At 37.8% G+C, this 19,534-nt stretch overlaps 2 protein-coding genes across 3 annotated transcripts; one reads left to right on the plus strand and one right to left on the minus strand.

Annotated features, from left to right (window-relative positions):
- On the plus strand, positions 1-10,294 carry LOC113751892 (mediator of RNA polymerase II transcription subunit 33A-like). Of its 2 annotated transcripts, XM_027296044.1 has the most exons (13): positions 3-108; positions 203-536; positions 659-769; positions 1,178-1,525; positions 1,802-2,121; positions 2,227-2,318; positions 3,939-4,296; positions 4,742-4,952; positions 5,957-6,071; positions 6,322-6,483; positions 6,891-7,551; positions 8,407-8,613; positions 8,956-10,294. In XM_027296044.1, the coding sequence occupies exons 2-13, from the start codon at positions 232-234 to the stop codon at positions 10,074-10,076; spliced, it is 4,011 nt and encodes a 1,336-aa protein (XP_027151845.1). In that variant the 5' UTR covers positions 3-108; positions 203-231; the 3' UTR covers positions 10,077-10,294. The 2 variants fall into 2 exon arrangements, with proteins under 2 accessions (XP_027151843.1, XP_027151845.1); XM_027296042.1 differs by having other exon boundaries at positions 1-536.
- Positions 10,295-10,743: 449 nt separating this feature from the next.
- Positions 10,744-17,805, minus strand: LOC113782247 (CSC1-like protein At4g02900). Its single transcript, XM_027328150.1, has 12 exons — positions 17,759-17,805; positions 17,095-17,436; positions 16,770-16,919; positions 16,039-16,174; positions 14,856-14,957; positions 14,487-14,606; positions 14,285-14,365; positions 12,827-13,167; positions 12,315-12,560; positions 11,727-12,051; positions 11,327-11,560; positions 10,744-11,114 (listed from the first exon to the last, which is right to left on the minus strand). Exons 2-12 carry the CDS (start codon positions 17,406-17,408, stop codon positions 10,893-10,895), a joined length of 2,271 nt encoding a protein of 756 aa, XP_027183951.1. The 5' UTR covers positions 17,409-17,436; positions 17,759-17,805; the 3' UTR covers positions 10,744-10,892.
- Positions 17,806-19,534: the final 1,729 nt, after the last annotated feature.

Genomic DNA, 19,534 nt, shown 5'->3' on the forward strand with positions numbered 1-19,534 from the left:
AACCCCAACATCAGGTGGCTCCCCGGCACACACAGCACGCACAGTCACAAGTCACGACAGTGGACTAGAAAAAGTCTCCCTCCCTCTCTCGCTCACACGGCCCGAATGGTACGCTACTCACTTCTGGACCTTCTTCTTCATGCTGAGATAGAGCACGCTTGACCCAGATCTGTTACTGTAACCTTGGAATTTTTTGGCGTAGAACAACTCGAAAGAAATACTCATAGTGCTATGATGGCGTCGGAAGGGGTAGGGTTTGTTGAGAATCAGGGACATGGAGGGAGCCCATGGGAGGGGGTGATGGAGTTGACCAAGTCAGCGCAAGACAGGAACATGGACCCTCTCATGTGGGCGATGCAGTTGTCTTCCACCCTCACCTCCGCTGGTCTCTCCGTTCCCTCACCGGACCTTGCCAACTTTCTCGTCTCTCACATTTGTTGGGCCAACAACGTTCCTGCCGCCTGGAAATTTCTTGAAAAAGCTCTCACCCTCCGAATCGTTCCCCCTATGCTCGTCCTTGCTCTTCTCTCTACCAGGTGCTGAGCTCTTATTCCTCCCATAGTAACCCCCTCTCTGTATGTGTGTATGTCTGTATCTTAGACCTTTATTATCTGGATTAACATTTTCCTCCATTTTTTTTAAAAAAAAATTTCTGCAGGGTAATTCCGAATCGAAACAGGTATCCTGCGGCATACAGGCTGTATATGGAGCTTCTTAAAAGATATGCCTTTTATCTGCCATCTCTTTTGCATGGCCCCAACTATCCGAAGTATGATATCTTTTTGTCATTTTGAAGCTTGTCCTGCTTTCTGAAAATTCGCATAGAATTTCTAGGCTCTGATTTCTTTGTTCATATGGTTTCATTAATTACTACTTATTTCACATAAATGAAGCAATACCGTCTGTTCGCTGCTTAATTAATTTGCGTTCTCCATCAATTGCAACTTCATGAGGAACTTCACCCTCACACAGGCGTACGCGTGTGTGTCTATATATATATATATAGCTAATAGTTCTCGTGAGTAATATATTTTCCTGTCACGGCTATACAATAGTCAATGCATGAGTTGCAGTTATTCAGTTTACATTGTTGATCGCTTCCTATACAAGAGGGTCCTTTCTAATTATGCCATTGATATAACTACAGAAACTCACTAGTTTGCAAATGCAATTTCAGGATTATGGAGTCTATAGACAATGTTCTTCATCTTACCCAAATGTTTGGGCTTCAGGCATGTGAACCTGGGCTTCTTGTTGTTGAATTTGTGTTCTCAATTGTATGGGAGTTGCTTGATGCATCACTTGATGATGAGGGGTTGCTCGAAATCACTCCTGAAAAGAAGTCCAGGTGGGCAACCAGGAATCAAGATATGGAAATAGATAATCATGATGGCATTCAGTTGAAGACTACAGAAAATCAGGAAGCCATGCCGAAAATGAATACTGTATTGGCTATTGAATTAATTGGGGAATTTTTCCGAAATAAAGTATCTTCCAGAATTCTCTATCTGGCAGGACGGAACATGTGAGAATCTTATCCTTTTACATGTTCTATTCAAACTTCTTGTGCAGACCTTTGTGACTTCCTTGTACAGTTGATCATTACTGGTGCACAGTTTAGAATCTATTTCCCTTTAATCTTCCTGCCTGGGGGAGTGAGAGGGGGAGAAAGGACATGACAGTTGACAGTTGAATTTGTTCCTTGAATTGTATTTCTATAAAATATGGTAATTGCAGTTGTGGTGCTTATATAGCATCATGATTGGCATCTAATTACACTTTGGTCTTTCTATTTTATTAGGCCTGGGCATTGGGAATCTTTCATTCAGCATTTGCACTTGCTCACAGGAAAATCAACTGCTTTGAGAAATTCGAAGAATATTTCCCCAGAAGCTCTCTTAGAATTGACGTCCAGTACACGTAGGGTCCTATCACGGGAATGCAAAACAAGTTCACAGCAAATGTTCCATGCAGTAATGGTCTCTGGATCGCTCATATCTTCTGCTGGTCAGTGCCACGGTACAAGTCTTTCAGCACTTTGGCTTCCAATTGATATGTTTTTGGAAGATACCATGGATGGATCACAAGTGACAGCTACAAGTGCTGTTGAAACTCTTACTGGTATGCTTCTTTTATGTATTCAAGCTCTGGTTATGCCAAGAACTAAGGGGGACCTGTGTGTTACATACTTCCTGGAGAATATAATAAACTAGATCAAAATTCCAGGTCTAGTGAAGGCTATTCAGGCTGTTAATCGGACAACTTGGCAGGATACATTTCTTGGCCTGTGGATTGCTGCTTTAAGGCTTGTTCAGAGGGTAAGAAGGCAGAGGATGAGAAATTAGGATTTTGCTGCTTCTCTGGCTAGGGTTTTTTTTTTTTTTTTGGTTTCCTGAACCAGTTATGGTAATATAAAATCGATCATTTTTAAACGTCCTTTCATGTGCTTTTGAGTAGAGCTGTTAAACGAACCGAGCTGTTCGGTAGCTTGGTTCGTTTCGACTCATTTGTGTTCGTGAAAGGCTCGTTCGAAACCTTAAACGAACCGAGTTCGAACGAATTTTTTTGTTCGATTAATAATCGAGCGAACACGAGCATGTTCACGAGTTTTAACGAACGTTTGCGAACACGAACATAATTATCATTTGACAAATTTTAGGGCTAATTTTATAGCTAGACTTTTATATTTGGAGGGCAAATTGCTTTGTTTTATTTGTTGTTTTATGTTAATGTTAATTATATAGTTAATGAATAATAGAATTTAGTCACTTAGTGCTTTAATTGTTTTTGAGAATGATTAATGATTTGCATGGCATATTTAAGGCTTAAAATAATTTGGATTCGAGCATTTCGAGCATGTTCGCGAACGGCTCGTTTATGTTAAACAAGCCGAACACGAACTCGAACTCGAACACGAACTTTGCTTAATGAGCCGAACACAAACACAGGTTTGGAGTTCGAAAATTAACGAACGAACACGAATGTTGTTCGAATCGCTTAACGAACAGAGCTCAAACATGAGATATTCGGTTCGATTCGGTTCGTTTACAGCTCTACTTTTGAGGCTCTTTGGTCTGCAGGAGAGCAGTATGTTATTTGTGGAGCATTCTACTCTAAGCTTGTAATTACTTATTAAAAAGTTATGACAAATTGGACCATTTGGCTTATTTCAGATGCTGTGAATTGATCAAGTCTTCCCTTAACCATGTGGACAGGGGTAGAGCTACAGTGCTGTGAGGGTGGGCAATTGCTGCCCCTCAACTTTCAAAAATTTGAGTGTAGGCTAGGAAAAGTTTTAATAATCTAAATTTTGTCCCATAATTGCATTCCCCTCCCCACCCAAAAAAAAATTATACACACACATAAAAGTCTTTAAATCTTACCATCAAAAACGATAACCTATGTATTATAAAAAATAAATGCCACTTGGAAACATACAAATTGCAAAGCCTTTTGAAGACTAATGCATAAATTGACATATGATCTACATTTTTATTCATTGTTTATGTACATTTCTATAAATTTAGGCATTTTGTAGTTGTCTCAGATCTTACTATAATTTTTTGGATCTGTAAAAAGTTAAGAGAGCCATCATTATTTTCTTATATTTGTGAATGTGTGTATTGTGTAAAAAAATTGTAATCTCTCCTTTGATGGTTGCTTAAGAGTACTAGAGCAGTTTCATCCCCTAATCTTAGGGTCCTGGCTCTGTGACTGTAGGTAGACATTTTTTTGGCCATATAAGATGTTTCACCCTGGCATGCCTAGATAGGCATCAAGTTACCTAGTTAGCTTACTTGTGATTTAAGTGAATCTTTAAGGAGTTGGTTATTATTTTAAGCCATTCATTGTACCTCATTTGGAAGGTTCGTTGAAAACTTCTTGTACATGGTAATTAGTTCTCCTCCCGCTGAGTTTTCCTAATTCTCTTTGTTTAGGAAAGGGATTCAAGTGAGGCACCTGTACCACGCATAGATACCTGCTTGTGTTTGTTGTTGTCTATCACCCCACTTGCAATTGTGAACATCATTGAGGAGGAAGAAAGTTCTGGTGGATCTGAAAGCTGCCACCTTACTGGTTCAAGAAAAGAGAAACATCCAGTTGGAAAGCGTCGCAAAGATCTAGTGGCAAGCCTGCAGCAATTAGAAGATTATGAAGGCCTGTTGACTCCACCTCTATCTGTTAGTTCATTGGCTAATCAAGCTGCTGCGAAGGCGATGATGTTCCTTTCAGGTCTATCAGTTGGCAGTGGATATTTTGATGGCATAAGTTTAAATGATATGCCAATGGGTTGTTGTGAGTATCTCTTTTTTGCTTTCTACATGGTGTAAAGCAACTAGATTGTTGTTCGTAATGTTATATTAGATCCTACTTTCAAGATGCTTCACGAAATTTTGTTTCCTGCTTTCAAGATGCTTCACGAAATTTTGTTCTCAAAATTTTGATCTGCAGCTTTGTAGGATTTGTTGTAAGTGGAATTCCTTCAGTTCTATAGTTACATAATTGGCTTTTATAAGTGTTTGCAGTGTGTGCTTGACTTTTATTTTCATGGTATAAACCATAATAGATTTACATCCCTGCAGATATTGCTTGAATCTTTGAGTATAATGGGAAAGATATTGCTCAAGTTTATTGTTTATTGTGCTACCTTGTTGGTTCTTTATTTGTATTTGGATAGCTGGGAACTGAAGCCTGGCTCCGTGTTCCATTTCCATATCTGATAGTTTGCAACTCTGTGTAGCTGGAAACCTGCTGCATCTAATTGTTGAAGCTTGCATTGCTAGAGAAATTTTGGATACTTCATCATATCTATGGCCTGGCTATGTGAAAGGCCGCACCAACCAAATGCCACGTAGCATATCTGGCCAAATGCCTGGTTGGTCATCTTTAGTGAAAGGATCTCCTTTAACTCCTCCATTGGTCAGTGCATTGGGTTCAATTCCTGCTTCAAGGTAGGAGAAAAAGGGTTCTTAGAGGGGTTTTCTTTATATCTTACTATAATATGTTACATTTTTAATGCTTTGTAGCTATTCTTCTGTCTTCCATCTTTCTTGCTTTTTGTTGTCAATGAAATGAAATTAGGTGACGGTATGCTGTAAGGTCTTTTCTGCATTTAAGGCTGGATTATGAATATTGAACAAATCTGGAGGGAAGACGGTTGAGAAAGTTGTTGAAGAATAATAACTTTTCCATTAGGAGGTATTTTAGTTATACACAGACATTGTCTTGTTTGGTATACATTGAACTCCTGGCTGCATGACTGACAGCCCATTAATTATTAAAGGGATTTTTGACACTTCCGAACAAAGAAAAAGCGGTCAATTGGTACAGGTTTAAAGTGTCAGCTGTCCAGAGATATAGCTGATTTGGTTTTGTCTAAGCTCGACTGGATTCTTCTTTTATTATAGTATGAATTGAGATTACAATGATTCAGCTCTTCTGTTGGCACATACCTAGTGCAATAAGCTTGGCTCGTCTTTATCAAGCTTGAGATATTTTCTTAGTAGTATATGTCTATTTTTTGGTGGCAATAAAATTAGCTTAAATCATCCTTATTTTTATGTAATACAGTGGAAACTTTGAGTTACTAGAAAAATGTTAAAAATTTTGTCTACCTCAAAAGAGCCTCAAAAAATACAAGAAATTAATATCACAAGTGGAGACATTGCGGGATTGAGCTTGAGTTTTGGAAAGTTTAAGCAAGTCAAGCCTTTTGCAAGATCAAAGGGCTAAAGATGGCTCCAGTTATGTTATTTCAATTTTGTCCTTGTAAAGAAGATAATCCCAAGGTTCTAATGATTGATATTTGATGGCTACAAGTATTATATCTTTTCTTGAAGTCGCCTGGTCATTAGTTAGAGCCTTCTCTTTCTGTAGCCAAGTATATCAGATTCTGTTTCTGTTAATATGCCCAGTGATAAGGAAACTGAATTTAAGCTCATGGGTTTGATGGAAGCTTAGCAGAAATAGAGAAAGTATATGAGATTGCAGCCAATGGATCAAATGACGAGAAAATTTCTGCTGCTACAGTTCTCTGCGGGGCATCTCTTGTTCGTGGTTGGAATATACAGGTATCCTGTTGTGAGCTTATTGACCAGAGCTTTGTGAATTTTATTTAATTAAGTGCACAATACTTTTGAACCCCTCTAATATGTACATGTCATTACCTCAGAAAGTAAATCATATGGCCGAGTAATTTGTCTTTTTAGATGGTTCCTTAATTTGAGGAATGGCATCTCCTTTTGCAGCTAAGTTTCTAATTTATTATAACTTTAACTCTGTACTGCCCCATCGTAAACATAGTTTTGTTTCCATATGCAGGAACATACAGTTCTTTTCATCACTAGACTGCTCTCACCTCCTATTCCTGCTGATTATTCTGGCCCAGCGAGTCATTTAATTAGCTATGCTCCATTTCTGAATGTTCTTCTTGTTGGGATATCACCTGTTGACACAATCCAGATTTTTTCCTTGCATGGATTGGTAGGTGAAAATATTATGTACTAATGCTTTTGCTGAAATATGTAGTATGAATGACAAAATTTCTGAATTTAGCAGATCTGAGCTTGCTGAATAATGTTGTTGTATTACTTCTATATATTGCTGAATAATGCTTTTGCAGGCTTTCGTAAACTAGTTATTTACGTAGCTGTCCTGCATTTTGTAGCTTAAACATATTGGGGGGACATTACATGAAAATTAGTGGAATTTCTGGACGTCAATTGCAGCAAAAGCCTGCTATTGCTTTTATGTGGTATGATAACTGTGTAGGTGTTGTAGAAAATAAAAATTTGTTTGAGGAAATTAATGCAAAGATGCTGAAGCTTAAGGCTGCTCAAGTTTGGCTTGTTTGCTACATACAGTCCTAGTGAATTTGATTTGTCTTCCAGGTTCCACAGCTTGCTGGTGCGTTGATGCCAATTTGTGAGGTTTTTGGTTCCTGTGCTCCCAATGTCTCATGGACTCTTACAACAGGGGAAGAAATTTCTACCCACATTGTCTTTTCGAATGCATTCACTCTTCTGCTGAAGTTATGGAGATTTGATCAACCACCACTTGAACATGTTTTTGGTGATGTGCCCCCTGTGGGCTCCCATTTGACTCCTGAATACCTTTTGCTGGTGCGCAACCTGCAATTGACGTCATCCGAGAATTCACCTATAGGGCAATCTAAGAGCAAGAGACTTTCAAGACTTTCAAGTCCATCTGATAGAGAACCCATAGTCATGGATTCTTTTCCAAAAGTAAAACAGTGGTACCGGCAGAATCAAGCATGTATTGCATCAACCCTATCTGGCCTTGTACCTGGAACTGTTCATCAGATTGTCGATAGCCTCTTGACCATGATGTTTAGGAGAATAAACAGAGTTGCTCAACCAATGACTCCAACAGCGTCTGGGAGTAATAGTTCATCTGGAACTGGAATTGATGACTTCTCCCTTCGTCTTAAAATCCCTGCTTGGGATATTTTAGAAGCTATTCCTTTCATGCTTGATGCTGCCCTCACAGCTTGTGGTCATGGAACACTATCACCTCGTGAACTAGCTACGGGTTAGTAAATTGTCTGAGGAACTTAACAAATGGGGACCTTTGTCATTTCTATTTATTGCGTCATGAACTATATGCTAGAATTCTAATTGTTTAGCTGATTCAAGAGTTTTATTGACATTTTTAAAAAAAATGCTGCTATATTTTCTTATAATTTTTGTCAATGCCTATTTATTTGTCTAACTCATGATGATAATTTTCTGGTAAGATAATATTTATTCACTAGAGCCCGTTCTATGCCATTGATAGAAGTATGGACAGAAATCTAGTAATCTGCCACAATCCATCTGTAATGGTTTATTGTTTGAGTTGCACAGTGATATATCGATATTCTCTCCAATGTTGACTAGGTATTTTTATGCCTGTCAAAATAGTTTCTTATCTCATTCATAGGGTGTTGGACATTTTCATGATTGCCCAATGAATTTTCTGCTTGTTTACATGTTCAATAGCTTGGACAGTTTTTGCATACCCTTGATTTTACAATACTCTTTAACTTCTGATAGACACCCTATGAGGCACATTAGGAAAAGTTCTGTCAGCACAGTGTACACCCAAAATTAAGTGACATTTCAACACATTATTCATTTTTTCCTGCACATACTAAATCAAAAAGAAACATGACCAAACTGCTGTATCCTTTCTTCCTATCACTAACCAAATATTAAGCAATCATTACCTTTGTAATAATGTTGAAAAGAACCCCTTTTTTTTGGTATTTGATTTCTGCCTTTTCCTTGTTCTTTTTACTTGGCATGCACATTTCTTTGTTAGGACTGGTCGTTCATTGCTTCTTTAAAAATTTCTAGATAGTTTAAATGTTTTTCTTCATAACTTATTCGTACACACTGTTTCTAGGGCTCAAAGATCTGGCCGATTTTTTCCCTGCATCTTTGGCAACAATTGCAAGTTACTTTTCTGCTGAAGTGACACGAGGTGTGTGGAAGAATGCTTGTATGAATGGTTCTGATTGGCCAAGTCCAGCCGCAAATCTAGCCAACGTCGAACAGCAGATAAAGAAGATTTTAGCTGCCACTGGTGTTGATATACCAAGTTTACCTGTAGGTATGTTCTTGGTGTACTTTGTCTTAGTCATTCGACTCCTTCCTCTAGCCTAGAAAGTGTTGCATAAGATAGTATTGTTTATTGAACTAATTGACTTCTGTACTGTTGAAACGCAAGTTAAAAAAAAGTTGAACTATGTGTCCTGTGCGGTTATTGGGTACTACCTGGTTTTAATCTTTCAATTAGTCAATGGGGAAAAAGGCCTAACAAGTAGTTCATAAAACTGTCTTTATTGACATTTGTTTTGCAGTTTGTATGCATAGGCTGGATAGTATAATGGGATTAGAGGTTTTTAATGACTTAGTTGTCAGTCTCTTGCCTAAAATTTTGGTTTCATTGCAGGTGGCAATTCTCCAGCTACCCTACCTTTACCCCTTGCAGCCTATGTGAGCCTCACGATAACCTATAAACTTGAGAGAAGCACTGACCGTTTCCTTAACTTGGTCGGCCCTTCCTTACGTAACCTTGCCATTGGTTGCCCTTGGCCATGCATGCCCATTATAGTTGCTCTGTGGGCCCAAAAAGTGAAGCGTTGGAATGACTTTCTGGTTTTCTCTGCATCCCAGACAGTCTTCCATCATAATAGTGATGCTGTGGTCCAACTCCTCAGGGCGTGTTTCACAACCACTCTTGGGTTGAATTCTTCTTCTATCTCAAGCAATGGTGGCGTGGGAGGTCTTCTTGGTCATGGATTTGGCTCTCATTTTTATGGTGGTATGGATCCTGTTGCTCCTGGAATACTGTACTTGAGAGTCCATCGAGCTGTAAGAAATGTCATGTTCATGACTGAAGAAATTGTCTCTCTCTTGATGCAATCTGTTAAAGATATTGTAAGTAGTGGTTTACCTGCAGAGAAACAGGAGAAATTAAAGAAATCAAAATTCAGCATGAAATATGGTCAGGTTTCTCTCGCTGCTGCAATGACTCGTGTCAAGGTTGCGGCTTCATTGGGGGCTTCAATAGTTTGGATTACAGGTGGACTAAGTTTAGTTCAATCCTTGATCAAAGAAACGTTGCCATCATGGTTCATATCAGCCCAAGGGTCAGAAGCTAATGGAGGGGAACCGGGAGGAATGGTTGCCATGCTGGGTGGTTATGCTCTTGCATATTTTGCAGTGCTTTCTGGAACTTTTGGATGGGGAGTAGACTCGTCATTGGGGGCCTCCAAGCGGCGAGCAAAGATTCTTGGAGCACACTTAGAATTTCTGGCTAGTGCAGTTGATGGGAAGATATCACTTGGTTGTAACAAGGCAACATGGAGAGCATATGTTTCAGGGTTTGTGAGCTTGATGGTGGGTTGTACACCAAAATGGATGAATGAGGTGGATGTAGATGTTTTGAAGAGGCTAAGCTGGGCACTTAAGCAGTGGAATGAAGAAGAATTGGCTCTGGCTTTGTTGGGAGTTAGTGGGGTTGGTGCAATGGGTGCAGCTGCTGAATTAATCATAGAAACTGGATACTGAATTTTGTTCCATCAACTAGTCGCTGAAGTGTAGTTTTTTCCTGGTAGATACTTATCTAACCCTAGTTCATCTAGCTGCTTTAGAGTCGCTGCCATGTATATCATAATAGAGCAACAGATATTGAAGCGCTGTACATAATAAAGATACTCTATTTTTGCGCCTCTAAAAAGGAGCCGCCTGGGTTTGAAATGGAACGGTATCTTAATTTCTTGTCCTAATTTATACTGCAGTTTTCTTATCATATATTTTACTTGTCTAGAGTTTGGAACCAGGAACTACAACCTTCGTTCCTGATTGATTGGATATTTGTGGCACTGCAAAATAGTAGCGTCATGGGACATTCACAATTTTGATGACAGGCTTCGTTGACATTCTCGGCCTCTTGGGAATGAACTCAAGTACGCAAAGATTGCCTTGGCCGCTTTATTTATTATTTTTTGTATTATTACTTCATGTTTGTGGAAATGGGAGGGGAGATTTCTTTCTTTTTTTCCCCCCTTGTGATACTCTCTGAGTCTTGACAAGCTCAGAGAATTGCTATGACTATTCGAGAGGTATATATGACCGTACGACGGGCTCACAAAGTGAATTGATGAAGCATCTGTTAAGTAAAGTTTGACAAAAATGACAAAATGTTTGACAACGTTAGCTCTGATTGCAATCATTATGTACATGCACAGTTAATGCCATATCTATCAACAAGTGTACATCCAAAACTGTTTCTAGCAATCACAAACCCTGGTGCAAGTAAATCATTATCGCATTCAAAGAAGAATCAAGATAAATTATACTGAAATCGCATATGAGGGAAGTATCTCAAACTGATGTTTCAGGAATGCCATCGGACCCAGTTTTACTATCCCTACGGGAATTTCTCTTGGTGGCAACAAGTGGGTTATTCTCCTCATCATCAACTGCTTTCGGCTTGTCAAGCTGAACACACTTGAAAACCGGGTGTATGTAAGCATCATGGAGGTATGCTTTCAGATTTAGGTTTGGCTCCGTGGCCCTTTCCAATGTATCCTTCACCATTGCATCCTGCATTCAACAAATCAGATGCCATCACCTTAAGAAACAACTTTTAGCCCTATGCACAACCAAAAATAATATAACAGAAACATTATTATAAGAATGCGGCCAAAAAAAGAGAGTTGTTACTGGAACACACAGTGATTATATGATCAGTCACCGCTAAAGATGATTTTTGAGTATTTCTGAATAGCTATGGAAACACAATATCAGATTGTAACCTGTAATGGAAATTTTACAAATGCTGACTCAAATCGCCCTTTGCAAAAGAGATGGAACCAAATTGTCAAGACTGGAAGTACAATCAGCAATGGTGTTGAATTGGCAGCTTTTTTGGTGCTTAACAGCCCCATCAATAGAAGCTGCGATATTACCAAAGCAACGATTATACGACGATGCACATCTGGCCAGAATTTTGCCCCACTCTCGTATTTTTGGTCGTACACATTGATGATCTTGACATGAGAAAAAATTTTGAATTCACTTCTCCAGAATACAAAATGTTAAGAAGACGACGAACACAGTATGAAAAGCAATGACCAATTTGTATTTATCACAATTATTTTTCTGCATCCATTGCTGTATTTAGGATAATCATACAAGCATTTAAAAAAGACATACCTGATGACGGAAAACCACATAAGCAAAGGCAAAAAATATGATGATGAACGGAAGGAGTATAGGTGTGACAACCGAGTACACAAGTCCCAGTAAAAAGTACAACTGTATGCGGGGTTCTGAGGTAGCAAAGTTTATTGAACCAGGATCCATGGCATCCTCCCTGTCCTGCTCCGTTTTGACCAAAAAAGTATTCTTCAAATGGAACATAACCAATGGAACCAATCTAAGGATCTCTGCAGCAATGCCAGCCCAACCATCAACCATTATGTAAGTGATAAAGAATGTTGCTTTCATGGGAATAGCCACACCAGCAGTTTTTGGTATCCTGCAGCCACACATTACATATATGTTTGCAAAGACTCGATCATTAGAATCGATCAAGGTCTCAATCAGTGAGTCATTAGATGCTAAGGAACTTATGATATCAGATGAGTTAAAATGAGCTTATGACCACCCTGTGACCTTATATATGAAGTAGGCTTAAACTGGATCTTATTCATAGGAATAACATCTATATATTTAAATATAACTGGAAGAAACTCTGATTGAGACAAATTAATACCCATTTTAAAACGAAAGGGAACATACTCCGTTGGAGCCTGCTTGAGAAAACTCTGAAGCTGCTCAAATGCTGCTCCTGTGATGATGCTGCCAAAGAAAACATTAACAAGCAGAAACAAGTGGTACTTTGCAGCAGATCTTCTGTCTAAAGATGAAAGGGATGTGAAGCCTTCTATTTTCGACATGGTCATGAGAATTGTTGGAAGAAGAATCAGAAATATCTTCAGAGCAATTCCTGGAAGGAAACCTTGAATGACGGACTTGACTGTTTTGCTGTGACAGAAATTTCTAACATTTGATGAGTATAAATATGGACCAATACCAAAAAAAGAAAGTCTTTAAATATGAAATGGAAAACAAAAAGATCTAAATTCTCTTCTCTTAGATTAAATTTTATGGACGAACATGGAAAGCATCATTAATTTGCTATACCCACACTAGACCTGCAATACAGAGGTTAATTTGTTTTTTAATGAGGAAGAAAAAAAAATCACATATGAAACAATCATAACGTGTACATGCTAAAAAAATTTACTTACGCTTCTATTAATGGCTTCAAGAAAGGAAGAACTTTTTCAATTCCTTCGATATTTGCCATAGATTGCACAAATGCAATAGGGATCATAAAGAAGAAAGTGAGGAAAAATAATACAACAGCAACCAAAAGCCTCCGAATGGTGAGTCCAACATATGGCATTGCAAGATTTGCCCAATGAACATCACGTGGTTCAGGAGCCCATTCTGTCAGCCAAATTGTCGGATTACTGGACTGTTGGGTTTGTGCACAAACTGCTGCACCCCATCGGGATTTGAATGAAACAAATGCAGCAGGAATTATGGCCTTAGGATCACTCATGACTCTCTCTCTTTCTGTAGCTTCCTAGTTCAACATTGAAGGATTTGTAATCATGATAAGACAGAGATGCAACATACTAATATATGCTTTCATTATGCAACTGTTGTTTGTTTTTCCACTCTCAATTTGGCATTGGGATTTCTCATGACAATCCATTTCTCTAGTTTCATTATCCAACATAACAGGACAATTAGGAGCTACCAAAGCCGAGTATAGGAAAGCCTTCCAAAGGCCTGTACTTTAATATTCTAGTTTCCATGAGCTTTAAATGCATTAACCTTGTGAAGAATCTAATTGCTTTAGTAGATGATTGAGAAATATAGACACATACAGTCTAAGAAAATCAAGGCTAGAAGAACATTTGCTTTTTTGTTAAGTAAACCATCTTAAACCATGTCCATGATACTTAGGGTCCATACAAATTAGGTGTTTTTTAAAAATTTTATTGTAGTTTTGTTTTTGTATATTAAAACCTTTCATTTTAGATGTATATATTGGGGGTATTTTTAAAATTTAAAATTTTATTGAGATATTTTTAAAATTTCTTTTTCTTCCCCACCATAACCACTTACCACCCCCTTCCCCTAGCTATCACCAGCAGCACTGCCCCACCCCTGCCTCCATTCCCCTCCTCTTATCTCCTCCATCTTCCTCTTCCTCTTAGACTAGTCACGACTGATGACCATATCTGGTTGCAGGCAGGAAGGAGAGGGGGCAATGAGGGGAGGTAGGGGTAAGAGAAGGAGGAGAGAGGAGGAGGGGGAAGAGTACATAGGTGGTGGTGCAAGCACTGGAGGTAGGGCTGGTGGAGGCATCAGTGATAGCGCCGAAGAGAGGAAAATGGAGGGGTAGTGGAGGCGAGATGAGAAACAGGGAAGAGGAGGAAGAGAGAGATGATGGTGGCGGTAGGAGTTGAGGAAGAAAGAGGTGGTACGATTTTTATTTTTTTTTTAGTGTTTTTTAAAGTGTATTTGACATTGCATTTGAAGTGTGTTTTTTTTTTTTTGTGAAGAACTGTATTTGGAAAAAACTCCCAATCCAAACAGACTTATGCTAATTCATGATTCTTGTATTGAGACAGGCCATTTATTTTACTCAAAGAAAAAAAGACATGGGGTATTTATGAGTGAAAGAAACTTACCTCTTCACTCAACTTTTCAATTTCAGCTGTATAGTAGTCAATGGCATCAACAGTCTTTCCCCAAAGTCCCCAAAAACCTGTCTACACGTGTCTAAATGTGAGGTCATGAACTTATTGTCATGTATCACTTGAATAAGCTATATAATAATGTTTACATACAAGTTGACCAACTAGCTAGCATCTTAGCATACGGATAAAATACCTTTGTTGTCGGCTTTTTTTTGGGGTTTCTCTCGTACTTGGTTTGGTAGTAAGTATGCCAATTTTGATAACTCTTCTTCTTTTCCACCAATTTTGCTAGTTTATTTGCATTGTATACGACCTACGTAAAATTAATAAAACATCTTACTTCAGAATGTTGCAGAAAACATGACATATGAAAATGTCCAATATTTTTCATTAATTGAAAGCAAAAGATTATAATGTTGTTTTCTACAAAAAGTTTTTAATCTCAATGTTTAGTCCTCAAAAAAGACACATATTTTCCTGATTCAGATTATATATGGAAGGCAAAACAAAACTCTAATAGATTGTCCAAGATATTAAACAGTGTTTTTGATAAGCTTAACACCTGGTGAGAGAGATAATGATCCGGGTGATTTACACAAAAGAAATGTTCAACGTGTTCACTAACTGACTCATCAGGATCTGGAGGTACGTTTCTCACAAGAACCTGCAGCAATATTTGAATACATTAGCATAGATGGATCAGAAAATGACCTGCTCTTGAGAGACTACACGAATACTGTATACATGTAAGTGCCATGGCAAATCATGAGGATACCTCCTTGACACATAGAGACATGCATATTGTAATCCATTTACAATGAAAATGATGGTAACTTGCAGAGGAAACAATAGCTGCATGCTTAATTTGATACTCTGATGTATCCACATACATGGCCCTTTTATTAGAACTGAATAATTTAGGTATACAAATTTCAAACTTGATATATCCAACTTAGCAAGAAGATTGCATAAATGAGAATGATCAGTATTCTTTTAGATCATCAGCAGTCTAATGGCAACAGTAAAGGCCAGAGCACATGTGAAGAAGTCCAACCCATTAAGAAGCCTCAACTCTACCTATTCCTGATTGAAGAAATATGTTCTCTAGATAAAGCAAATATATGTCCAAATTTGAACAAGTAGTTAAATTGACATGACTCAGCCTTGTGGTATCAAATGTTACCATTGCATTCACAACTCTGTTAAAGTGAGCAAGTAATATGGTAACCATAACATTCAAAACGACCTGCCTTCTATTTGATGATAGAATGAAAAAGAAATATTATGGAGACCAACAAGACCAACTTTACAAAAAATAAGATGCTGCATAGTTATTTCAGAAGCTTAATGTTGTACTCTGTCTGTTTCTTTCACATATTGAAAACAAAAGAATATCTAGAAGAGGTAAAGACCTTAAGTTCATTCATTCCCAAGACTTACTAGTGTGGGACTTTATCAGATACCCAGACATACACCTCATTGAAACATGTATAAGACAGCCTTCTATAAACACGATGCAGTTTAACATGAATCAAATATGTATGCAAGACGGTTGCCTATAGAAGAGTTTCCTCCCTTAGCAAATATATTACTAGTATGCTATACCCCTATAAGTTCTTCCAAGTGAACGACCAGTTTTATAATGTATTTCCACCAGGCTCCTATTTTTACCAATCTGAACCCGTGAGAACATGAGAAACTCAGACCAAAACATGGTTAGTCAATACAACTTGTGACCTACTCACAGTAAACTGATCTGGACGACGACCTTCAGAAGCAAGAAAATGCAACCTCAAGGTAGACACAATCTTGTATTCCTTGTAAAGAACATAGCATGTCCAGAATGAGAAAGTATATGCCATTAGTAGATGTGCCCACAACCTGAAAAGAAAGAGGGATATGTTGTCCTTGGTGAGAATATCCCATCAGCATAACTATCAAAATAAGAATATCATAGAAGCCATCAAATAGCATCCATATACCAATCTCAATAAAGCAGTAGCATAGCCAACAAACATGCAGCACATTTTGCAGTACGAATACCTAACATTTTGGAAGTACTTGTTACATAAAAATCCACATAAAGGATAATGGTTTATCTGAAACAGAGACTAATAGTTTGAAGGATTAGAGGTATGTTCTTTGCAGTTCAGGATCTCAAGAATTAAATCTCACAAAGAGAGTGCATGAAGTAATGTAACCATAAGTAGCTGCATATGATTTAATTGTACAGGAGAACCAGCTCTCATATGCTTTACAACCACAATCCATCAATTAGAGTTGACAGTAGACATTAAATAGATTTGTGTTTTTTATTTGCTGATTTACTGCATCATGATCTGACAATAACCTACTCATACACTGAAGTGCTTACTCAACAAAAAGTTGGAAAATTTCCCTGTTCCACCATCTTGATACCTGGAACACCAAATACAGAGAAGAGTCCGAGAGGGACTGACATAGTTTAGACTCTTACCTCTCTGATCCTGAAGGAACATTGGATATGGAAAGCTTGTCAATATTGCTGAATGTTAAGTTGTGAATATGCTCTAATGTTTTCCCAGTCCAATTGACAGGCACCAGGACAGCAAAACCAAGTATGGCTATTGGGACAAAGATTTTCAATCTGCACTTAATTTGTGAATTAGAGAAACGTTAAAAATAGAAACTTATCTTTCTATACTGCTTCAGAACTTGCTGATTCCATTCCGCAAGATGCTAATAGTATAGCCTTGAGTCTATGAGTTCTTTGTTATACTAATTACGGTATCGTGTTATAGGCTTGAATATTAGAAACTCACCCAAGAAGATAAATGCGAATATATACAGCTGAGTCGAGCCCTGCATGATCTATAAGCTCAGGTTGTGGCATCCGTAATGCCGCAGGCATCCAAGTCCAGAATTTCAAATACATTCTTATATCCAAATTGACAAACTTCTTCATAAAAGGTCCCGAACTTCTAGGACTTGCCCTTATACCTTTGAGATACCATTTTGGGAAATAAACTCTATCATTAATTGGTTGCAGCCGTAGAAATGCAAAGGCCAGAAGAAATGCCAACGCAGAAAGAAGATTGATAGCAGCTGAAACGCTAATATCTGAAACACTAGCCATAGTGTCCTTCAATACTACTACGTATCACCTGCAAATTTGAGAAAACAGTTGAGACATATCATAATCTAACCTTAACAAGGGGATAAGTTCGCAATACAATGCAACTGCAGCAGACAAGCCCAGTTCTACAATCACACTAGACATTCTTTTAATTAATTTATTTCCACCAGAAGCTAATAAGGCCTCAAACCTCATCAGCCATGAAAACATGAAAATGGTGACTCTAATTTATGGCCAAGTCAAACCTCAGAAGTCCAAATTCAATTGCTTCAAAATGGTATTTCGAAAGAATTGAACAGAACAAGCCATATTATGAACTTCATTCAACATAAATAGGAACTCTGACATACCTGAAATGTGTATTTTGAACCCTCTGAAAGAGAAGAAATAAACGGCCCGCACTTTCTTTGGCAAAAAAGAAAATGTGGACTCAACCTGTAAAATGCTTCGAATATTACACCTTATTAATTATGGCTGATAGTACATGCAATGATCGTTCTTGTGAAAAAATACGAGTGGTCATGCTGATGCCTCTGCAAGATAGTTGTTTGGTACAGTATAACTATTTTACTCTTTCAATCAAAAGTTTAGAATCAAATTTGATGAACGATGCAATGAACATAACCTCGTAAAGTGAATGCAATAGAGTACATGTGGGAGGACAGACTGGCTTCAATAAACAATGGCAGTCTTTCATGAAAACATAAAAACTGAACAAGTCCATATTTTCAGGAAAATCAGCATAAATATTAAAGAACTGGACTAAAAAACAAGAGAGCAAAAGAAAACTCGCCCCAAGAAAGCCAAACCAACTTTGGGATAAGATTCTCGGCTTGTAATGAATGAATAATGTTCATAACATCCGCCTTTCCACCATCCAAAAGCGGAATCTTGCTACAAAAATTGAGTCCCTTTTCATTGGAGACGAAGAGAAATGCAAGATTGAGGAAATTAAAGGGGGGAAAAAAACAAAATTAAGGAATGTAATGAAATGAGGAAAAGGATTAACTTGACAACGGAAAAGAATGTAAAAAAGGAAGAGCAGAGGAATGGAATGGAGATCAAGGTTTTTTTCGTTTAAAGAAAAAGAGGCGGTGATTTTGGGTGAAAATGATCTCTAAGTGAAGGTAGATGAAATGGAAGAGGGAAGGCGGCATGCAAATGCATCCGACTGATTCATGCACCGCGAGGCCCTGGCGTGAAGGACTGATGAGTATTTATGTGTGAAATTTTGCTTTTGCTTTTTCTTTAATACCCCTGACTTTTTGTGCCTTTTACCCCTAACCCGTTGGTTAATTGTTGGATTTACTATGTGATTTGTTCCCCACCCAACAACCAATAGACCATATTTTTGTCTCATTCATCGGTACTCTTTTTTGTTGATTATGACGCGGGGGCTGAGGATTTTCAAATGCTTACTCTTGATTCTTTTTGTTTTTGGCTCGATTTCCTTCTTCTATTTCTACTTTATAAATTTCTTTATTTTGTTTTTTTTTCTTAATGCGAGAATCTCCTAGTAATTGATTGATATTTATTTTCATTCCCAAAACATCTTATTTTGTAAATTAATGAAACACCCTGATAATATTTATAGTAGAATGAGGTTACCATTAGAGATGTGCAATCACGTTAAATGAAAAATAAACAAAAAACGAAAAGCACGTTCTGCTGTTATTTCTATTTAGAGACGAGTTGTGAGCGTAAGGAAATTAAAACGTGCAACGAGAATTTGGCAATTAGCTAAAGAAAAAGGATAACTGATCATATGACATCCTCAACTCCTCGTGTTGAAGTAAAATTTATCAGTATATATGAATAAGAAGATATTTGCAATAAATTGAAAAAGGTGCATAAATTTATTTTTATTCTTTTTTCCAATGTTCCTAGTTCTTGATAAACGAAACAAAACCAACTTAAAAGGGGAAGCAAAGTGCATTGTGTCCATACCATTTCAAATCTCAACGCAGTTTCCCTCAAGTTGTAGCTGTTTTATTCATGGCACATCTATTAATGAGATTCTTCTTCGATATCGATGCACCAAGAATAATTTACCAGCAAAGGAAATTATTAAGCATCTGGCTTAGGTTTGCGTTTTGCTAGGCGCCCGTGTTCATAGAGACATTACC

Source organism: Coffea eugenioides, chromosome 1 (assembly GCF_003713205.1).
Source record: "Coffea eugenioides isolate CCC68of chromosome 1, Ceug_1.0, whole genome shotgun sequence".
Taxonomy (NCBI): Eukaryota; Viridiplantae; Streptophyta; class Magnoliopsida; order Gentianales; family Rubiaceae; genus Coffea; species Coffea eugenioides.